General features: G+C 36.0%; 2 protein-coding genes across 2 annotated transcripts; one reads left to right on the top strand and one right to left on the bottom strand.

Moving 5' to 3' along the window:
- Positions 1–1,323: 1,323 nt before the first annotated feature.
- Positions 1,324–2,275, top strand: LOC110643474 (22.0 kDa class IV heat shock protein-like). The gene has a single exon (XM_058135062.1). It carries the CDS (start codon positions 1,825–1,827, stop codon positions 2,125–2,127), a length of 303 nt encoding a protein of 100 aa, XP_057991045.1. The 5' UTR covers positions 1,324–1,824; the 3' UTR covers positions 2,128–2,275.
- Positions 2,276–16,785: 14,510 nt separating this feature from the next.
- On the bottom strand, positions 16,786–19,197 carry LOC110643464 (pentatricopeptide repeat-containing protein At1g33350-like). The gene has a single exon (XM_021795838.2). It carries the CDS (start codon positions 19,139–19,141, stop codon positions 17,519–17,521), a length of 1,623 nt encoding a protein of 540 aa, XP_021651530.2. The 5' UTR covers positions 19,142–19,197; the 3' UTR covers positions 16,786–17,518.
- Positions 19,198–20,048: the final 851 nt, after the last annotated feature.

Here is a 20,048-nt window from a genome sequence, read left to right as displayed (position 1 = left end):
GAAAGCATATGAACTGCCACTTGCACAATAACTATTTTTCATTATTAAAAAAGACAGAAATTGAAAGCGAAAGATTTTGAATTTATGGTCCAAGTGTCTGTCGAGACAGTACCAATCCAGCAAAGCCATGACGTCACTTGATTATTATCTATCAACAATGGAGTTTTCCACTTCAACAAAGAAATAGCAAAGCCGCTCTTTCCTTGTAACCACCCACGGGTAGCTCTGCAAATACCTCCAGCTTAGCATCACAACTTAAGGAAATTAAAATGCTGAGCAACAATTTAATGCCTTTGAAATGGTGATTGAGTTGGGATTAGCAGTGGAAATTAAAATGGATTATAGTAAGGAAAGTTGAATGATAGTGATTTGTGATGAAATAGAGAGAGGAATAAGGTGTTTGATGGAGCGTGATAATGAGAAAAGAAAGAAGGTGAAGGAAATGAGTGAGAAGAGTAGAATGGCCTTAATAGAAGGTGGATTTTCATACCATTGATTGGGTCGTCTCATTGAAGATGTGATGGATAGTTTAGCATAAAACATGTATGATATTCTTAATTAGCGGTGTGTGCATCAATTTTGCACACAACTTTTTTAGGAGTAGGAGGGCCTCCGGCTTACAAAAGGAGGGTGGAATTCTGATAGGTCAAGGGTAGAGATTTATAATAAAACTTATTCTAAAAGATTTCCTTAACTGTTGAGTTCATTTTTTTTTATATTTTTTAATCATTAGAAGTTATAAATTTTTTGTAATATTCTAAATTTTTAAATAATTATTTTGTGTAATCATTCGAGTATTATCTGATTTGGCGAGCCAAAAAGGGGTTGTATGATATTGTTGTTATTGTCGGCTGGAGGCCCTGAGTGTTGTATTTTATTGAATTTTTATACATAGAGATAGGTCTAGGTACAGGAAAAATTCTATCGAAATTTCGACCAGACTTTAGGATTTATTCTTGCTTTTGTAAATTAAATTAAATTAATTGATTAATTTTGTCAGTTAATTGATAAAGGTTAATATATATATATATATATATATATATATATATATATAGGTGAACGGTTCTGGCCAGTCTTCTTCCATTCAGTCGGATCAGTTGTAGGCGGGTCATCCTCTCTATGAGTAGATATTAATTTTATTTATAATTTTAATATTATTTTATATTCAAGGCATGCTCATGCATGCAGTTAAATATTAGGCACGCATTATGTTGCATTTTCTTATTTGAAAAAATAGATGTGGATGTCGTCTTAGAGTAATTTAGAGCTGTATGCATGTGTTGGCGTGTGTGTGGTGTGATGTAATAGATATGGGTAGGACAAGCAAATCAGCTTGTGCCAGTCTCGCTTGGGGCCAATCTTTTTTGAGAAAATCGGGGTGAGTATGGTTTTGAGTTGATCTCGTTGACCCCCGCATTTGAATTATTAAGCGAAAATCCGACTCAAGTTGATCTCGATGATAGGTCTTGGATTAAGAGAGCTGTATAGGTAATTAGCTCCTATACGTATTTATAATTGATGTGATTTATGTGTGTGTGAGTGCTTCAAATTATTCTTTGTGCGAATATTGTTTTAATTTGGTGAAAATTGTTGATCGGTGTTGTATTTCATCCCTAAGGATGTATTAGAATTAAATAGTTATGGAAATTGTTTTTAAAATAAATATCTTAGTCTACCAGTCTTCTAACTGATCTGTGGCAAGACCACTTGCTGGATCCATTTAGAGTCTCGGAATAGATACCATTTGGGATTGAAAGGGATAACAGTGTGGAACTCTCTCCAGCCAGGGTAGACTGGAAAGAAACGCCTGAGTTTCATGTCATAATGCTAGATGTGCCTGGGTTGAAAAAGGAGGAGCTGAAGATTGAGGTGGAGGAGAACGGGTTGTTGAGAGTGAGTGGGGAGAGGAAGAGAGAGGAAGAGAAGAAAGGTGATCACTGGCACAGGGTGGAGAGATCCTATGGCAAGTTTTGGAGACAGTTTAGGTTGCCAGACAATGAGCATTTGGACATTGTGAAGGCTAAGCTTGAAAATGGTGTGCTTACTTTGTCTTTCTCCAAGTTGTCTCCCGATAAGATCAAGGGTCCTAGGGTTGTTAGCATTGCGGGTGAAGAGAAACCTGACTAGAAACAGCGAGGCCAAACTAGAGCTGTAGATCTTTTCATGCATGAATTTTGAGAGCTGCTAATAGATAAAAGACTTGAAGAGATGACTCTTTAAGAGAGAATAAGGACTTTGTGATTTCTGTTCTGTTTATGTTGCATGTGTTGTTATTGTGATGCATACATTTTGCATAGTCATTTAGGTTTAATTTTATAACCATTTTATTTGATTATTAGTCAATTTTTAGCTAATTTCATTAGTTAATTAGTTAGTTTTTCATAATTATCAATTTTGGATTAATTTGTAATTTTTACTTTGTTTTGTAGAAAAAATGATATTTTTGAAGGACTGAAGAGAAATTTTACCATTGAGGAGTGACTTCTACAGCCAAAGATGTCAAAAATAAGTTTTCAAGCTGAAATATGCATTGACCAAATTGTGCATAACTTGCCGCATAAGCCATGCAGATCTGCATAAGGAGAAAAATCACTGTTCCAATACCTACTGAATTGTGCATAAGGAGAGTGCATGGCTTATGCAGATTCACGCCCCCTTATGCAATCTCATGGAATTGTGCATAACCTATGCCCCAAGTCATGCAGTTGCGCATAAGTGAACCAGAACCAGCCGAAAACTGCATAAGGGACTGCATAACTTATGCAGTCCACTTATGCAGTCCCACAAAGGTTTTATTAATGAGCTGGCAGAAGATTCCCTCAGAAAATTCCTCCTAAACCACACCATTTTAGGGCTCCATGTAAGAAAATTTCTATAAATAGCCTTATTTCCCATTTTAGAAGGGAGAGGAGAGCAGAAAAGGAAAGGAAGAAGAGGAAAGGCAGCAGCTGAAGAGTCACATTCACCTTCCACACCATTTCCAATCAGATTTGGAGATTTCTTTCTTTTCTTACATTTTTCCTACATTTCTAGTGTTTAGTTTCTTGTTTCCTAGCTTAGATTAAAGCTTTATTTCCATTTAAACTAAGGATATCTTGTAAACATTATGGGTAGTGAGTAGTTTTATTTGATTTTGGAGTAAGGGTTGTAATATTTGAGATATTTTGTGAATTTTGATTGGGTAATCATTATTTTGTGGTCTTAATGAGTTTTATTCATTTCTTGTGTGCTTAATGACATGCTTAGTGTAGGATCCCATTAAGTAATGTTCTTAATCCATGGTTGAGGCACCGAAAGGAGAAGGCCTTGTGATAGATAATCAAGAAATTGGACTTAATTAACTTAGATCTAGAAATAGACTAAGGATTAAGAGGATTCACAGATTAATTAAAGAACCTAATGGGTCTTAATTAACTCTAACTCCACGAAAGTAGGATTAGATTGATTAAGGCACTCTTTGTCTCACTCGAAAGGGTATTCAAAGGATTTAAGAATTAATCTCCTTAAAACCCGTAAGTTCCTCAAGATTGGATAACCAATTTAAAATCCCAAAATAACTTGAATATGAAATCCCGAACTCCAGAATCGCCTTTTTATCATTGTTAATTTCTAATCAAATTTAATTGCTTGCCATTTTAAATCTTGCCATATTTCAACTTGCTTATTTCAAATTGATGCAATTTTAGTTTAATTAATACATTGTTAGATAGATTATTAATTTTACACATATAGATTTCATACTCCAATACCCATCAATTTATTACGTTGATTTCAAAAATAGTTCAATTTAGTCAACTTTTTATATCAAAAATTCAATCATTAACACAACTCCTTCTGGGAACGATATTTTTTCTATATTACTTGTACGACCCGTACACTTGCGGTTGGGCCACATCAAGTTTTTGGCGCCGCTGCCGGGGAGTTGTTTGTTTAAGATTGAATTCTTGATTATTTTAGTTATTTTTAGTTTTATCTTTATTATCTTTTCATTTTGTGTTTGTTTGTTCTTTTTCAGGTACTCTTAATCTTTTATGAGAAGAGCTAGAAGCACAAGTGACACATCCTTATTGTTCAATCCTGAAATAGAGAAATTTTGTAAAGCCAACAAGAAAAAAACCAGAAAAAGAAAAGAAGCTTTGAGAGAAACTGAATTAGAAGCAGACATGGCTGATGAAAGAATCAGAATTGGTGAGGTAATGTTGGAAATGATCGAAACAATGAAAATGCAGCCCAAGGTGAAGAGATTATAAATGCTAATGTGCCTAGGGGAAGTATGATGGATCATGCTTTTCCTCGTTTTGATGACTTGAGAGAGAGCATAGCAAGACCAAGGATTGATGCAAATAGTTACAAGATGGATTTTGGAGTTCTACAAATGATTCAAAATTCCCAATTTGGGGGACATCCTTCTGAAAATCCACACACACATCTGAAGAAGTTTGCTATGATATGTGACATGCAAAAACAACCTGGAGTGTCTGATGATGCAGCAAGATTGAAGCTATTCCCGTTCTCTTTGAAAGATAGAGCATTGGATTGGCTTGATTCTTTACCTCACAACTCCATTACAAATTGGGAGCAACTTACTGATGCATTTCTTGCACAATATTTTCCACTTGGAAAAACTCAAGAATTGAGGAATCAAATGACAGCTTTCAGACCAAGAGAAGATGAAACTCTTTATGAATCATGGATGAGATGGAAAGAAGATGGAAAGAATTAGAGAGACAATGCCCACATCATGCCATTCCAAAATGGATGATAAATCAGAATTTTTACACAAATGTCACTCCTGCAATTAGAGGGATTATTGATGCTCAAACAGGAGGAGAATTTATTATGAAGCATGAAGATGAAGCTTATGAGCTACTGGAGAAAATTGCAAAGAATACTCATCTTTGGAGTAGTCCAAGAGGACCAGCTCCATCTCAGAATAGGCAAGCTGCTGGAATGTATGACCTTGATCCGTTCAACATGATTAATGCAAAGTTTGATGCACTTACAAATGTCTTGGCTAAGAAGATGGAAGATTTGAGTATGTTGGTTAGTTCATCATCATCATCTGGAAGTTCACAATAAGTGGCTTATGCAGAAGGAACTACCAACTGTGGAGTAGACTATGGAGAGAAGGCTGCATATGTTGGTAATTATGAAAACAAACAAATGGAGAATCCTTACTCTCAAACTTATAATCCAACTTGGAGGAATCATCCCAACTTTTCATGGGGAAATCAGCAAAGTCAAGTTCCAAATCAGAATTTTCAACCACAACAGCAACAAGGAATTCCATATTAGCAAAATAGGCAACCATTGCCTAATTTTCAGCAGAAAAATATGAATCCTCCACCAAAACAGCAAGAACAAAATCCCACCACAGAAGCCTTATTACAACAGATTCTTGCTAACCAAACTAAGCATGATGAGGAGATGAGAGATATGAAAGCAAGGCTAGAACAGATGCAAACACACAACAGAATGCTGGAAAATCAAATTGCACAACAAACATCTTCCTCAGGTACTATGTCTTTTGGAAAACTTCCAAGTCAACCAGAAAACCCAAGAGAGCAGTGTCAAGCTATTACTTTAAGAAGTGGGAAAGTTGTAAATAATGAGAAGAGTGAAAAAAATGAGAAAAGTGAAAATAGTGAGAAGAGAGAAAATGAGAAAGAAACTGATGAGGGTGAAAAATAAGAGAGTGCAGAAAAATGTAAAGAGGAGGTTGAAGAGAAAGAAGAGAAATATATACCTCCAGAGCCTTACAAGCTACAACTTCCCTTTCCACAAAGATTTCAAAAAGCCAAGCTTGATAAGCAATTTGGGAAGTTCTTAGAGGTTTTGAAGAAGCTTTACATAAATGTGCCTTTTATTGATGCTCTTTCACAAATACCCTCTTATGCAAAATTCTTAAAAGAAATTCTCTCAAACAAGAGGAAACTTGAAGACCATGAAACTGTAGCTTTGACAGAAGAATGTAGTGCTATCCTCCAAAGGAAACTTCCTCCAAAGCTCAAGGATCCAGGGAGTTTTTCAATTCCATGCCACATTGGGGAATCATGTTCTACAAAAGCTTTATGTGATTTAGGGGCTAGTGTTAGCCTTATGCCCCTTTCCATTTATGAGAAGCTCAATATGGGAGATCTTAAGCCAACCCACATTTCTCTTCAGTTAGCTGACAGATCAATTAAGTATCCTGAAGGGATTTTGGAGAACGTGCCTCTGAAGGTTGGGAAGTTCTATATACCTATTGACTTTGTCATCTTGGACATGGAAGAGGATTCTAATATTCCAATTATCTTGGGAAGACCCTTTCTAGCTACAGCAGGAGCATTGATTGATGTTAAGGGAGAAAATTTGACTCTTAGAGTTGGTGAAGATCAATTGGTTTTCAATATTAATAACACTATGAAGAAGCATCATTCTGAAGCTGATACTTGCTTGAGAGTTGATATCATTGATGAGCTCGTTGAAGAACACTTCAGAAAGAGATATCCGGAAGATCCACTTGAAAATTGTTTGGTTCATGGAGGAAGCATAGACTATGACAACTCTCATGTGACTGCATATGCTCAACATTTAGAGCGTAGTCCACCATTCATTTCTGCTCCAGTTTTTCAACTTACACAAAAGGAAAAAGTCGAATCTAAGCAACCATCATTCAAGGAAGAAGATGCACCTAAGGTAGAACTTAAGCAACTTCCTTCTTAGCTCAGGTATGAATTTCTTGGCACTAATAACACTTATCCAGTAATTGTAAATGCAAACTTGAGTACCTTAGAGGCTGATAAGTTGTTAAGAGTGTTGAGGCAATTTAGGAAAGTTTTAGGATATACCATAGATGACATTAAGGGAATAAGCCCACACTTTTGCATGCATAGAATTATTTTGGAAGAAAATTGTAAGCCATCTATTGAACATCAGAGGAGGTTGAACCCAAATATGAAAGAAGTTGTTAAAAAAGAAATTTTGAAGTTGCTTGATGCAGGGATCATATACCCTATCTCAGACAGTACTTGGGTGAGCCCAGTACATGTTGTCCCAAAAAAGGGTGAAATGACAGTGGTCAAAAATGAAAATAATGAATTAATTCCTACAAGAACAGTGAGTAGTTGGCGAATGTGCATAGATTACAGAAAACTAAATGTTGCCACTAGAAAAGATCATTTTCCACTTCCCTTCATTGATCAAATGTTAGAAAGATTGGCTAGGCATTCTTATTTTTTCTATCTAGATGGATACTCAGGTTTTTTTCAAATCCCTATCCATCCAAATGATCAAGAGAAAACCACTTTTACTTGTCCATATGGAACCTTTGCTTATAGGCGGATGCCATTTGGGTTGTGTAATGCACCAGCTACTTTCCAAAGGTGCATGATGGCAATCTTCTCAGATTTCATTGAAGATATAATGGAGGTTTTTATGGATGACTTTTCTGTTTATGGATCTTCATTTGACATATGCTTGGCTAACCTTTCTAAAGTTTTGCAGCGATGTGCGAATCGACCTTGTGTTAAACTGGGAAAAGTGTCATTTCATGGTTCAGGAAGGAATAGTGCTTGGACATTTGGTGTCTAACAGAGGAATAGAGGTTGATAAAGCCAAAGTTGAAGTGATAGAGAAGATGGGTCCTCCTACCAATGTCAAGGAAATTCAAAGTTTTCTAGGACGTGCCGGGTTCTACAGACGCTTTATCAAGGATTTTTCTAAAATAGCCAAACCTTTGTTTAATTTGTTAAGTCATGACACACCATTTGTATTTGACCAAGAGTGTTTGGATGCCTTTTGCAGGTTGAAGCAAGCTCTTATCACTGCACCAATCATGCAACCACCTGATTAGAGCCTACCTTTTGAAATTATGTGTGATGCTAGCAACTATGCAATTGGAGCTGTTCTTGGTCAAAGAAAGGACAAAGAGGCTTATGCTATTTATTATGCCAGTAGAACACTGGATGAGGCTCAAACAAATTATGCAATAACTGAAAAGGAATTTTTAGCAATTGTCTTTGCATTGGAAAAGTTTAGACCTTACATTATTGACTCAAAGGTGGTTATATATTCAGATCATGCAGCCATCAGGTATTTACTCCGTAAAAAGGAGGCTAAACCTAGGCTTATTAGGTGGATTCTGATGCTACAAGAGTTTGATTTGGAGATTAGAGATAAGAAGGGAGCTGAAAATGTAGTAGCTGATAATCTGAGTAGGCTGAAATTTGATGATGAAGAAATGGATGAAATCCCTATTGATGAGTTTTTCTTGGATGAACAACTTTTCTCTCTTGTTGCTAAATTACCTTGGTATGCAGACTTTGTGAATTATCTATCTTGTGGAGTTCTACCTCTAGGAATGACATGGCAACAAAAGAAAAAGTTTTTGCATGAGGTAAAATTTTATAGATGGGATGATCCTTTACTAGATGGGATGATCCTTTACTCTTTAGGAGATGCTGTGATGGTTTAATAAGGAGATGTATTCCTGATGAGGAGACACAGAGTATTATGCATCATTGCCATGCTTCTGATTATGGAGGACATTTTGGAATCTCTAAAACAGCTAGTAAAATTTTGCAAGCTGGTTTCTTTTGGCCAAATCTTTTTAAGGATGTGAGGAAATTTGTGTTGGAATGTGATAAATGTCAAAGGAGTGGAAACTTGTCAAAAAGAGATCAAATGCCCCTAAATGGTATTCTTGAAGTAGAATTATTTGATGTTTGGGGAATAGATTTTATGGGGCCATTTCCTCCTTCATATGGTAATAAATACATTCTAGTTGGGGTTGACTATGTGTCAAAGTGGGTGAAAGCTATTGCAACTCCAACTAATGATGCTAAAGTGGTAGTGAAATTTTTGAAGAAATTTGTTTTGAGTAGATTCGGAGCTCCTAGGGCTGTGATTAGTGATGGGGGTTCCCATTTTTGTAATAAACAATTTGAGAGCTTAATGAGGAAGTATGGTGTAGTGCACAAGATAGCTATCCCATACCATCCTCAAACTTCAGGACAAGTTGAAATTTCTAACAGAGAACTCAAGCATATCTTAGAGAAAACAGTGAGCAATTCTCGGAAGGATTGGTCTATCAAACTAGATGATACTTTATGGGCATATAGGACTGCTTACAAAACTCCTATAGGAACTACTCCCTTTAGGTTGGTGTATGGTAAGTCTTGTCATTTACCTGTGGAGCTAGAACATAGAGCATATTGGGCCATTCAGACCTTGAATTTTGATCTTAAGCAAGCTGGTGAGAAAAGGTTATTGCAACTTAATGAGCTTGAAGAATTAAGGATGGATGCTTATGAAAATGCCCGTATTTACAAAGAAAGAACTAAAGTTTGGCATGATAAGCATCTTAGGAAAAAGGAATTCAAAGAAGGTGATTTAGTTTTATTGTTCAACTTAAGATTGAAATTGTTCCCTGGAAAACTTAAATCAAGGTGGACTGGTCCATATAGAGTTTTTAAGGTTTTCCCTTATGGAGCAATTGAAATTTGGAGTGAAAAATCTGGGAATTTTAAGGTCAATGGGCATAGATTGAAACATTACATAACTGGAGACCCAATAAAAGGAGCAAGCTATTACAAGTTCTCCAATCTCTCGCCTCTTTTCAGTGAAATGCATGAAAAGTCCAGCTAAGGACTATAAATTAGCCCTCTTGGGAGGCATCCCAAGTTCTTTTATTTTCCTTTTTGTTGATTTACTTTTATTTTCATTGTTTTTGTTTTTATCTTAAATCTCCCCAAATTCCATTTTTGACATTGTTGAATCTTGTCCCTTGTAGATGTATTTCAATGGAGGAAGGTTGGTGAACTGCTGGGGAGTAACCCTTAACCTGAAATTATGTTCTTTAAATCTTCTACAAATTGATTGATTTTTGCTGCATAACCTGTGCAGGTTGCTATCTGGTTTATGCAGAGAAAAAAATGACATTCTGCAGCAAGGAAGAGTCTGCAGCAGATGACTTATGTTCTTGGTGAGGTTGGGTGTGTAACTTTTAAGTATTTGTGCTTTTAATGTTAATATGGTGGTAAGTGGGTCATCTTTGTAGTTTTGACCCTATTTGGGTTGTGAGATTCAAGGTGGACATATTGCATTTTCTTGGCATAACTTGGAGAGTTCATTTCTCATTTGTGGAAAAATGCAACTTTATGCAGATTTTATTGAGTTTTATGTGTTAAATGTTGATTTGCAGAATTTGAGTCAAAATGGCATGGTTCACAAAGGCTTTTATGCAGGATTCACTTCTACAAGCTTGTGTGATGCAATTTTGATGGATTTTGTATATATTGATGTGTTTTTTATGACAATTTCTCATGATTTATATTTCATAGAATTATATTTTTTCATTCTAGGGTATTTTTCATACTTGCAAATCATTTTCAATTGTTCTCTCAATCTTGTTGAATTGTGCATAAGTAACTGCATAGCTTATGCAATCCTGCATAACCAAAATTCTTGCCATTTTTCACCTCTGTTGCAAACTGCATAAGGTAGTGCATAGCTTATGCAACTCTGCATAGCCACATTTTTGTCAAATTTCATACATACCGAGACTTGCATAAGTGTGTGCATGACTTACGCACATTTGCATGACTTTAAATCCTGCATTTTCTCTCTCCACCGAAATCTGCATAAGGGGAGTGCATGACTTATGCACTATCGCATGACTGAACTCTCCAAAAATCAAAACCTGCCGAGAGGTGCATAAGCAGGGTGCATAACTTATGCACTTCTGCATGACTTCCAATCTTGCATTTTCTCTCTCTGCCGAAATCTGCATAAGGAGAGCGCATAGCCTATGCACTTCCGCATGACCAAAAACTTTGAATTCCAAAACTTGCCGAGAGGTGCATAAGTAGAGTGCATAACTTATGCACTTCTGCATGACCGAACCCTTAAAAATTCAAAACTTGCCGAGACCTGCATAAGCAGAGTGCATGACTTATGCACAACTGCATGACCACATTCTCTGAATTTAAAAATCTGCCGAGAGGTGCATAAGCAAGGTGCATAGCCTATGCACTTCTGCATGACCTCACATTCTGAACTCCAAAACTTGCCGAGAGGTGCATAAGCAATGTGCATAAGCTATGCACATTCACTTTCCCCTTATGCAGTTTTATATAAGTCCAGTTTAAAACTTCTTTTCGGCAATTTTTTTTTCCCACCTCCACCTCCCGATATCCCTGCTCACTCCTTGCCCCCCCACGACCTTTATTCCGGCATTACATTTCCTCTCCTATTCTTCTCCACTTTTATTTTCACCGCATTTGCCCTAATTTCTCCCTGCATTCTTTCATTTTATCCCTCAACCTCCTCTTTTCTCACCATCGATGACCTATGGAGTCACCTCCCCATTCCCCTCCAACCTCCCCTCTCGAAGTTTCGCCCCTGTCAATGTGACCTCCCAACCCCGATTCCCCTCCACAAGAAACACCTCCACCACCTCCCAAAGCCACCTACAAGCGGAAAATTAGGTCGAAATCTACGAGACCCATTGCTTCTGCACCACCTCTCTCAAAGCGTAAAGAACCACCCACCCTATTTTCAGAACCACCACCCAAAAACCCCAAAACTTCAGCCTCCACACAAGCCAAATCACCCTCTTCCAGCAAAAAGCAAACGTCAGCAGCCTCACTGGTATCAAAACTACCTTGGCCTCTTCCTGATGCAGTTCAAAAGGCAGCCCTTAAGCGACTTAAAGAAAGGAGGGTGCAACCCACTAGGTATATTTCTGTAGATTCCCTCCAATCACTTGGTTTATTTGACAATGTGGTTGCCTATCTTGATGGTATGGGTTGGATGGAATTTGTGTACAAGCAAGAAATTGTTTATCCAGCTTTAGTTTTGGAATTTATTTCCTCATTCTCTGCCACCCTGAAATTGCATGATGTAGATTTTAAGCCAACTATGAAATTTAGATGTTTGGGGCAAAATAGAGAGTTATCATTGGACTAATTTCATAGCATTTTTGGTTTTGCAATTGATGGGCTATTTAGAGTGCCATATACAGGAGTAGAGGTAGCAAACAAGGGTATTTGGAATGCTGCTCAATTTTTGAGAATTATCACAAACCAACCTCAGACTTTTTCTGCTGGCAGATCAAAAACCTCTCAAATACTAGACCCTGCACTTGGGTTTATTCGTAGGCTGATTGCTAGCACTATCTTGGGCAGAGGGACTAGTTCTGTTGTTGTGGGGAAATCTGAATTATTCATGTTATGGTGTGCTTTTCACAAGGTCAAGGTTTCTCCTGGTTATTTCTTTTGTGAGCATATGTTGCATATTGCCACCAAATCCATAGGTGACATTGTCTTGGGTGGGCTCATAACTGTAATAGCCAAGTATTTTGGTTTTAATCCTGAAGAGCACCCAATACCAGCACTTGTAGACACCTTATGTTTTGATGCTACACACCTATCCAAAACAGGATTCAACCTGCCACATTCTGACATTGCACAACCAGAAGCCCAACCTGTCCCACCAGTCCCACAGCACTCTACTGAACCTACCCCACCCCCTCAGTCTGCACAGGACACCCCAGCAGCTTCTGCACAGCCCACACCCTCTGCAGCTGAACCCTCTTCATCCACAGCCCCTCCTGCATTCAACACTAAAGCCTTATTCACCTACCTTGAAAGGCTTAGTGATGATATATACTTTCTGGATAGGAAGCTTGACACTGGTCTTGATACCCTCAAGGATCATCATGATCACCTATTTGACCTTGTCATGGAAACCAGAGATAAGCAGAAAGAATTGAAGAAGATACCGAAGCAGCTCATAATCTTTCTGGGGATGCCTCCTCCACCTCCATCACCTCCTCCAGCACCATCATTTCGACAGCAAGCAGCAGCCACCAGCCCCTTAGCCACATCTATGGACAAGGGCAAAACAATAGAACTAGATTAGTTTCTGTTTTACTTTTGTTCAAACTTGTAGGACTTTTTCTTTGTAAATATGTTCAAACAATTTTAGTTTGTTTTGAATTCTGTTTTTCTTGAAGTTTTATTGGATAGCTATTACATTAGTTTTCTTTGATTTCCATTTTTGTGCATATTTGTCCATACTCTGTCTATATTTGCATGCTTTTACTGGTGGTTGCACATTTATCATTGCTCAGCATCATGCAGCAGCTTTTAAATATACTGCACAGGCTGTGAATTCCCTTATGCAAATATTTTGCATAGCCTGTGCAGCCCTTTTATACCACTTATGCAGAACTGCACAGGCTGTAATTCCCTTATGCAAATGTCCTGCATAGCCTGTGCAGTCCTTATTGCCACTCATGCAGAACCGCACAGCTTATGCACCTGTTCTGGACAGCACTTTGCTCTGCATAACCTGTGCAGCTTTTTATGCATCCCCATTATATCTTGAATTCTCATATGCTCTATACAAGGTAAATCTTTCTTTTTGCTCTTAATTTTCACTAATCCTGGTTATTCCCTTTGCTTTGAGTTTTGATATTGCATTGCTTGAGACATTGAGGACAATGTCTAATTTTGAGTTTAGGGGTGCACATTTTGATTTTGCTTCATTTTTCACATTTTGAGTATAGAGCATCCCATCCCATTCCATTTACATATATTGTAAATATTTTACATATACATCCATACATACATATACATTACACATTTACACACACATTATACACCACTTAGAATTGTACACATTGCACACAATTAGACTTCCTTCATTTAGTTAATGCATTACTTATTTTTAGGAATCATGCATCATACATTAAAATCTTTTGCCAAATCCCTTGAGCATTGAAAAGTTACCTATGAGAGTGATTTGACTTACCTTTAGTTAGGTTTGTGGATTGAAAGTTTCCTAAGAGGTGCAAGGTTTTGAAGTGTCTATCCCTTGCCTATATCTTCTTAGCCAAAAAGCCACCCAACTAGTCATTTGGAGATGGAAGTGTTTAGAGGGAGTTATTGGATAAAAAGTAGTCAAATGATGTCTCACCAATCCTATAACAAATTTTCTAAACTTTTCAAGGCGAAATACCAGCTTGTACTTGAAAAGAGAGATGATTAGACATTCTTTGATTTAAACCTTCTCATTTTAAACCTTTGGCCCTTTTCCTAATTAAAATTGACCCTTGCAAACCCCTTTGAGCCTTTTTATCCCTAATTTTCTTGAAATCCTTATTGTTACCTAGCCAATGAACCAAACACTCCAACCCTTTTCATGAGAATAATTATTTACAACATTAGGTACATATATATATATATATATATATATATATATATATATATATAAAAGAAAAGAAAAAAATATAATAAAAGGGAGAAGAAATGCTTGTCATCTTGTAAAAAAAGTGCTAGTATATGTGCTTTTCACCATTGTCATCCAAAATGAAAGAAATCCACCCAAAGTATTAAAAGAAATGAGTTTGGGGGTGGCAATTTTAGGGACAATCATAAAAAAAAATGCAAGATACAAGTTAAAGTATCAAAATGTCTCTCCATTTTAATGTGTTTTGTAAAATATGCTAGCACTTGACAATTCTCATTGTGTATTTCTCTCCCCCATATAAATAAATAAATAAATAAATAAGGAGAAAAAGAAAAAAAATATAATAAAATAAGAAGTGTACCTTATATTGTTAAGATTGGAAATATTCTCATGCTTTGAATCCTTTTTACCCATTCTTCTTCTTAGCCTCATTTTGAACCCCATGGCCCCATTACACCCCCTAAAAAGACCTTTGATCTCTTGATAGTACTTGCTACATTAGTCGAGATGGGAGTAAGGAATTTGTGAACCAGAACCAGAACCAGCCGAAAACTGCATAAGGGACTGCATAACTTATGCAGTCCACTTATGCAGTCCCACAAAGGTTTCATTAATGAGCTGGCAGAAGATTCCCTCAGAAAATTTCTCCTAAAACACACCATTTTAGGGCTTCATGTCAGAAAATTTCTATAAATAGCCTTATTTCCCATTTTAGAAGGGAGAGGAGAGCAGAAAAGGAAAGGAAGAAGAGGAAAGGCAGCAGCTGAAGAGTCACATTCACCTTCCACACCATTTCCAATCAGATTTGGAGATTTCTTTCTTTTCTTACATTTTTCCTACATTTCTAGTGTTTAGTTTCTTGTTTCCTAGCTTAGATTAAAGTTTTATTTCCATTTAAACTAAGGATATCTTGTAAACATTATGGGTAGTGAGTAGTTTTATTTGATTCTGGAGTAAGGGTTGTAATATTTGAGATATTTTGTGGATTTTGATTGGGTAATCATTATTTTGTGGTCTTAATGAGTTTTATTCATTTCTTGTGTGCTTAATGACATTCTTAGTGTAGGATCCCATTAAGTAATGTTCTTAATCCATGGTTGAGGCACCGAAAGGAGAAGACCTTGTGATAGATAATCAAGAAATTGGACTTAATTAACTTAGATCTAGAAATAGACTAAAGATTAAGAGGATTCACAGATTAATTAAAGAACCTAATGGGTCTTAATTAACTCTAACTCCACGAAAGTAAGATTAAATTGATTAAGGCACTCTTTGTCTCACTCGAAAGGGTATTCAAAGGATTTAAGAATTAATCTCCTTAAAACTCGTAAGTTCCTTAAGATTGGATAACCAATTTAAAATCCCAAAATAGCTTGAATATGAAATCCCGAACTCTGGAATCGCCTTTTTATCATTGTTAATTTCTAATCAAATTTAATTGCTTGCCATTTTAAATCTTGTCATATTTCAACTTGCTTATTTCAAATTGATGCAATTTTAGTTTAATTAATACATTGTTAGATAGATTATTAATTTTGCACATATAGATTTCATACTCCAATACTCATCAATTTATTACGTTGATTTCAAAAATAGTTCAATTTAGTTAACTTTTTATATCAAAAATTCAATCATTAACACAACTCCTTCTGGGAACGATATCTTTTCTATATTACTTGTACGACCCGTGCACTTACGATTGGGCCACATCATATTGTAATGTCTGCAAAACTTTCATAATCTAAGACCAGATTCTTGTCAAGTAATCATTTTTTCTTCCTTTCCTTTTCGAAGGTACAAGCGATCATTTCTTAAATGCAAAATTGTGTAGCTTAAATATTTGCACTCATGCTTCACTGACAAAAGCTAAAGGGGGAGAAAATAGAGTTCGCAGGGCCATATGCGGTAACAGCTGGAGACTTTTTTTCTGCCAAAATTAATGGGATAAAGGTGTATTAATATTACTGAGGGCTGAGTGCATTAGTTAGTTAAAATTGAAAAATCAAATTGAACTATTAGAATTTGATTGTTTGATTAATTCAATTTGATTAGATTCGAGCTTTTAAAATTTTCTACAAAATTATTGATCCATTATTAGCGAATCTTATCAGTTAGCTGAGAATTAACATGAAAGTATTTGTAACAAGGTACTTGAATAGATTGAAGGGACTATGATAATAGAACAGAAGTACTTGTGATTTTCACAGCAGATGTTTTTCTTAAAAACATGACAAATTCTAAATCCAAACAGGCTCTATTCCGTATCTAAAAATTGTGATTGTATTAATCAAGGTTTAGTTAATGGTGATCATTCCTTCTGTATCCCTCTCCTCAGCAGTCAGCACATCACCATGTAAGAGTTAATCTGTCTTGATCAATGAAGGCCCACTGGGTCAGGGCTACACCAGCCCTTTACCTTTCTAAATGCCAATCAACCCAAACTGAAAGGAGAATAGGGAGTTGCCTATCTGGAGACTTTCACACACGATTTCCAGGCTCAAGGCATTAAACAACTAAGCCAATCACTATGTAATAAATTTTCCAGTCATCCTCAGAAGCATCGCATGAATCAAATAAAATATTTACTTTGAAATCAATGATGATATGACAATAAATATACTACAGAAAACAAATGAAATGATAAAATAAATAGTAAATTAATTCAATTAAGAACTTAGACATTTTAGGTGAAAAACACTGATAACAAGTAAGCTTTCATGATTGAGACTTGATGCCTTTCATAAGCTGCCAACCTGAGGTACCGAATATTATCCTTTTCAGACCTAATAAAAAAATGGAACCAGCTTTAATATTCTCATAGAAAATGAGCACCATGCTCAAATCACAAAAGTGGTCTGCCAACCTCGTCTATGACCACGGTAGCTGGACATGGATATTAACATCTGATTCATTTACATGTTTAGGTGAAGGTTCACCTATTTATCAAAATTTAATTTAAAGTGTCAGACTGTCAGTGTCATCTGGGTATCCTTATCCACCAAAAGTAACTATGCCTCTGGCCACTCTTTTGTTATTCACAATTTACCCGGAATGTAAAAGATAAACTTGCCTTCTATGATAAGCAGAAATTGAGTGTTGAAGGCAGTCCAAACACACAGTGGAGTTCTGTATTTGGAAGTAACAAACATAGCTCTGAAACACAACTGCAACAACAAAATGATGCGCCACATTCTTCATGTGTGTTTTCTTCTTCGAAGAGTAGTGACAGCACAGGCAATTTGAGTTTCTGATTAAGAATAAATATTTGAAAACTCATCTATATTTATGTATTGCAGTCAATAAATGGAGAATACCAGAACCTCAAGCTCAAACCCCACAAAGCTCCCAATAACTTGTATATCTCCTCTGATCTAGGATGTGTTTTGTCAGCAGAGTAGAACTGATTAACTTCATTGTCAACCTCAATCCAACTGCAACCTGGTGTCTTGTAAGCACTATGTTCCTTTAACATTTTTCTTACCTTGCGAGACTCATCCCACTTCCCGAGCTCGCCATATAAATTTGCTAACATTATACCATAGCCTCCATTTTTTGGGTCAATTTCAATAAGCTTTTTAACAGCAAATTCGGCCAAATCTGTATGACCATGTACTTTACATCCATTAAGCAGAGAACCCCAAACAACTTCATCGGGTTCGATCTTCATTCCCCTCACAACTTCCAACGCTTCTTCAAACTTTCCTGCCCGACCAAGAATATCTATCAAGCACCCATAATGTTCGATCTGAGGTTCAATCCCATAATTCTGAGTCATCATAAGGAAATAATAACGTCCTTTTTCAACCAGCCCTCCATGGGTACAAGCATTTAGCAAACCAACAAAGGTAACCTCATCTGGTCTAACATCCTCTCCATGTTGCATCATCTCCTCAAATATGCATATCGCACTCCTGCCATGTCCATGGAGAGCAAAACAGTTTATCATGGAATTCCAAGAGGTCAAGCTTTTCTTCAAAGTCATGTCAAAAACCCTTCTGGCCTCTCTTAAGCTTCCACACTTCCCATACATATCCACCAGAGCATTGGACATAAACGAGTCAGAAGCAAGGCTGTTTCTATACACGTATCCATGAATGCATTTCCCAAGCTGAAGCATGCCAGTGTTTGCACAAGCAGAGAGAACACAAACAACTGTAACTTGATTAGGCCTGATGTGTCGATGTTGTGTCGCTTGAGCAAGAAGCATCATCTTTCTAAAGAGGGAAATAGCCTCCGAAAACAACCCGTTTTGGGTACATCCGGCAATAACAGCATTCCAAGATGGAACATCTCTTTCAGGCATTTGGTCAAAAAGAGAAATAGCATTTCCAATCTGGCCAACTCTAGTATACCCAGAAATCATAGCAGTCCAAGACACAACATTCTTTTCAGACATTTCATCGAACAGCTGCCTTGCAAATCCAATGTCAGATGAAGACCTGGAATACGAATCAACAAGAGCAGTTTGCACAACTGGGTATTGTCCAAAACCCGATTTAGCTATCTGGGCATGCACCAATTTCATCGTTTGACAGGATTTCAAGACGTGGGGGAAGATAAAATGGTTGGGTTTAGGGTGTCTTCGACGAACCATGTTGCGATAAATTTCGAAGGCGGAAAGGTGATCAAGCTTGGAGGCATAGGCAGTGACCATGGCAGTGCAGAGATAGATATTGGGAAAGCAGACATGATCAAAAACGTAGCGAGCATAGCAAAGGTTAGAGAGTTTGAGAATAGAAAAGCGGAGGAGTTTGAAGACATAGAATTGGGTTTGTGAGTGGCCAAGAACTGTGAGAAAAGATTGAAGTTGTTTGAGATGAATGAGATGATTGCATTTGGAAAGGATTGCTAAGACAAATTGATTTAGATTTAGATTTGGTGGGTTCAAAATATGGCTAGATTGCATTTCTGCTTACACATTTATTTGAAGCTTCTTGTGCGCGGGAAGGAGATTGAAGACATAGAATTTTATAAAGGTTATAAAATTAGTGTTTATTTTATTTTAATTTTACAGTCCTTTTATTTTGATGTGTATAAGAAGCAAAGTTTTCATCAATTAATGCAAATTGTATCTCTAAGAACACATAAATTGTTTATAAAATTGAGTTTAAAATATCGTAAGCTATGTTTTTCTTTTTAATTGAGGTAACATTTCACGGATTTTTTTTCTAATTAGTAAAATTAGGAAATTTTTTCTTTTTCATTAGTTTTAAGATTTATTAGTTAATGAGTATATTTTAAATTAAAAAGAAAAATTACAAATAAATTATTTTTACACCAAAAATTGTAACTTTTGGGTACAAGTTCATAATTAATTAAATTAATTTTTTTATAAAATTAATTTTATTCAATTATGATGCTTGATTAATTATTTACTACATATTTTGGTGGTTTTTTTTTATTGAAAGATAGTGTTTAATTGAAAGTTATAGAGGTTATTAAGTAATGGGGAGTTTATTAGTAAAGAATAATTCTTATAGGATACATTGATATTAGAAAATTATTCAAATTGAAAATTCTATTGTTGTTGAATTATAAATACAATTGCATTGTTATTTTAATTATAATTAAATTTTATTAGTATATAATTATAATTTTAAAATTGATAATTTAAAAAAAAAAATAGATAATTATTCAAAAAACTTATATATGCTCAAGTGTGAAATTATAGCTAATTTTTGCAAATATGAAGGTATATTTTTTTATTTTAAAATTAAGGTATAATTATGACGTAATATTGGCCCAAATTTTATTTTTATCTCTTTTAAATAAAAATATTTAAATTTAGTGGATTGTTATACCTTAGAAAATCA

Source organism: Hevea brasiliensis, chromosome 14 (assembly GCF_030052815.1).
Source record: "Hevea brasiliensis isolate MT/VB/25A 57/8 chromosome 14, ASM3005281v1, whole genome shotgun sequence".
Taxonomy (NCBI): Eukaryota; Viridiplantae; Streptophyta; class Magnoliopsida; order Malpighiales; family Euphorbiaceae; genus Hevea; species Hevea brasiliensis.
Note: the sequence above shows the minus strand (reverse complement) of the source record. Positions and strands in the feature narration are given on the sequence as shown.

Coding starts and splice junctions, on each gene's coding strand:
- LOC110643474 (XM_058135062.1), top strand. CDS start 1,825: ATGCTAGATGTGCCTGGGTTGAAAAAGGAGGAGCTGAAGATTGAGGTG.
- LOC110643464 (XM_021795838.2), bottom strand. CDS start 19,141: ATGCAATCTAGCCATATTTTGAACCCACCAAATCTAAATCTAAATCAA.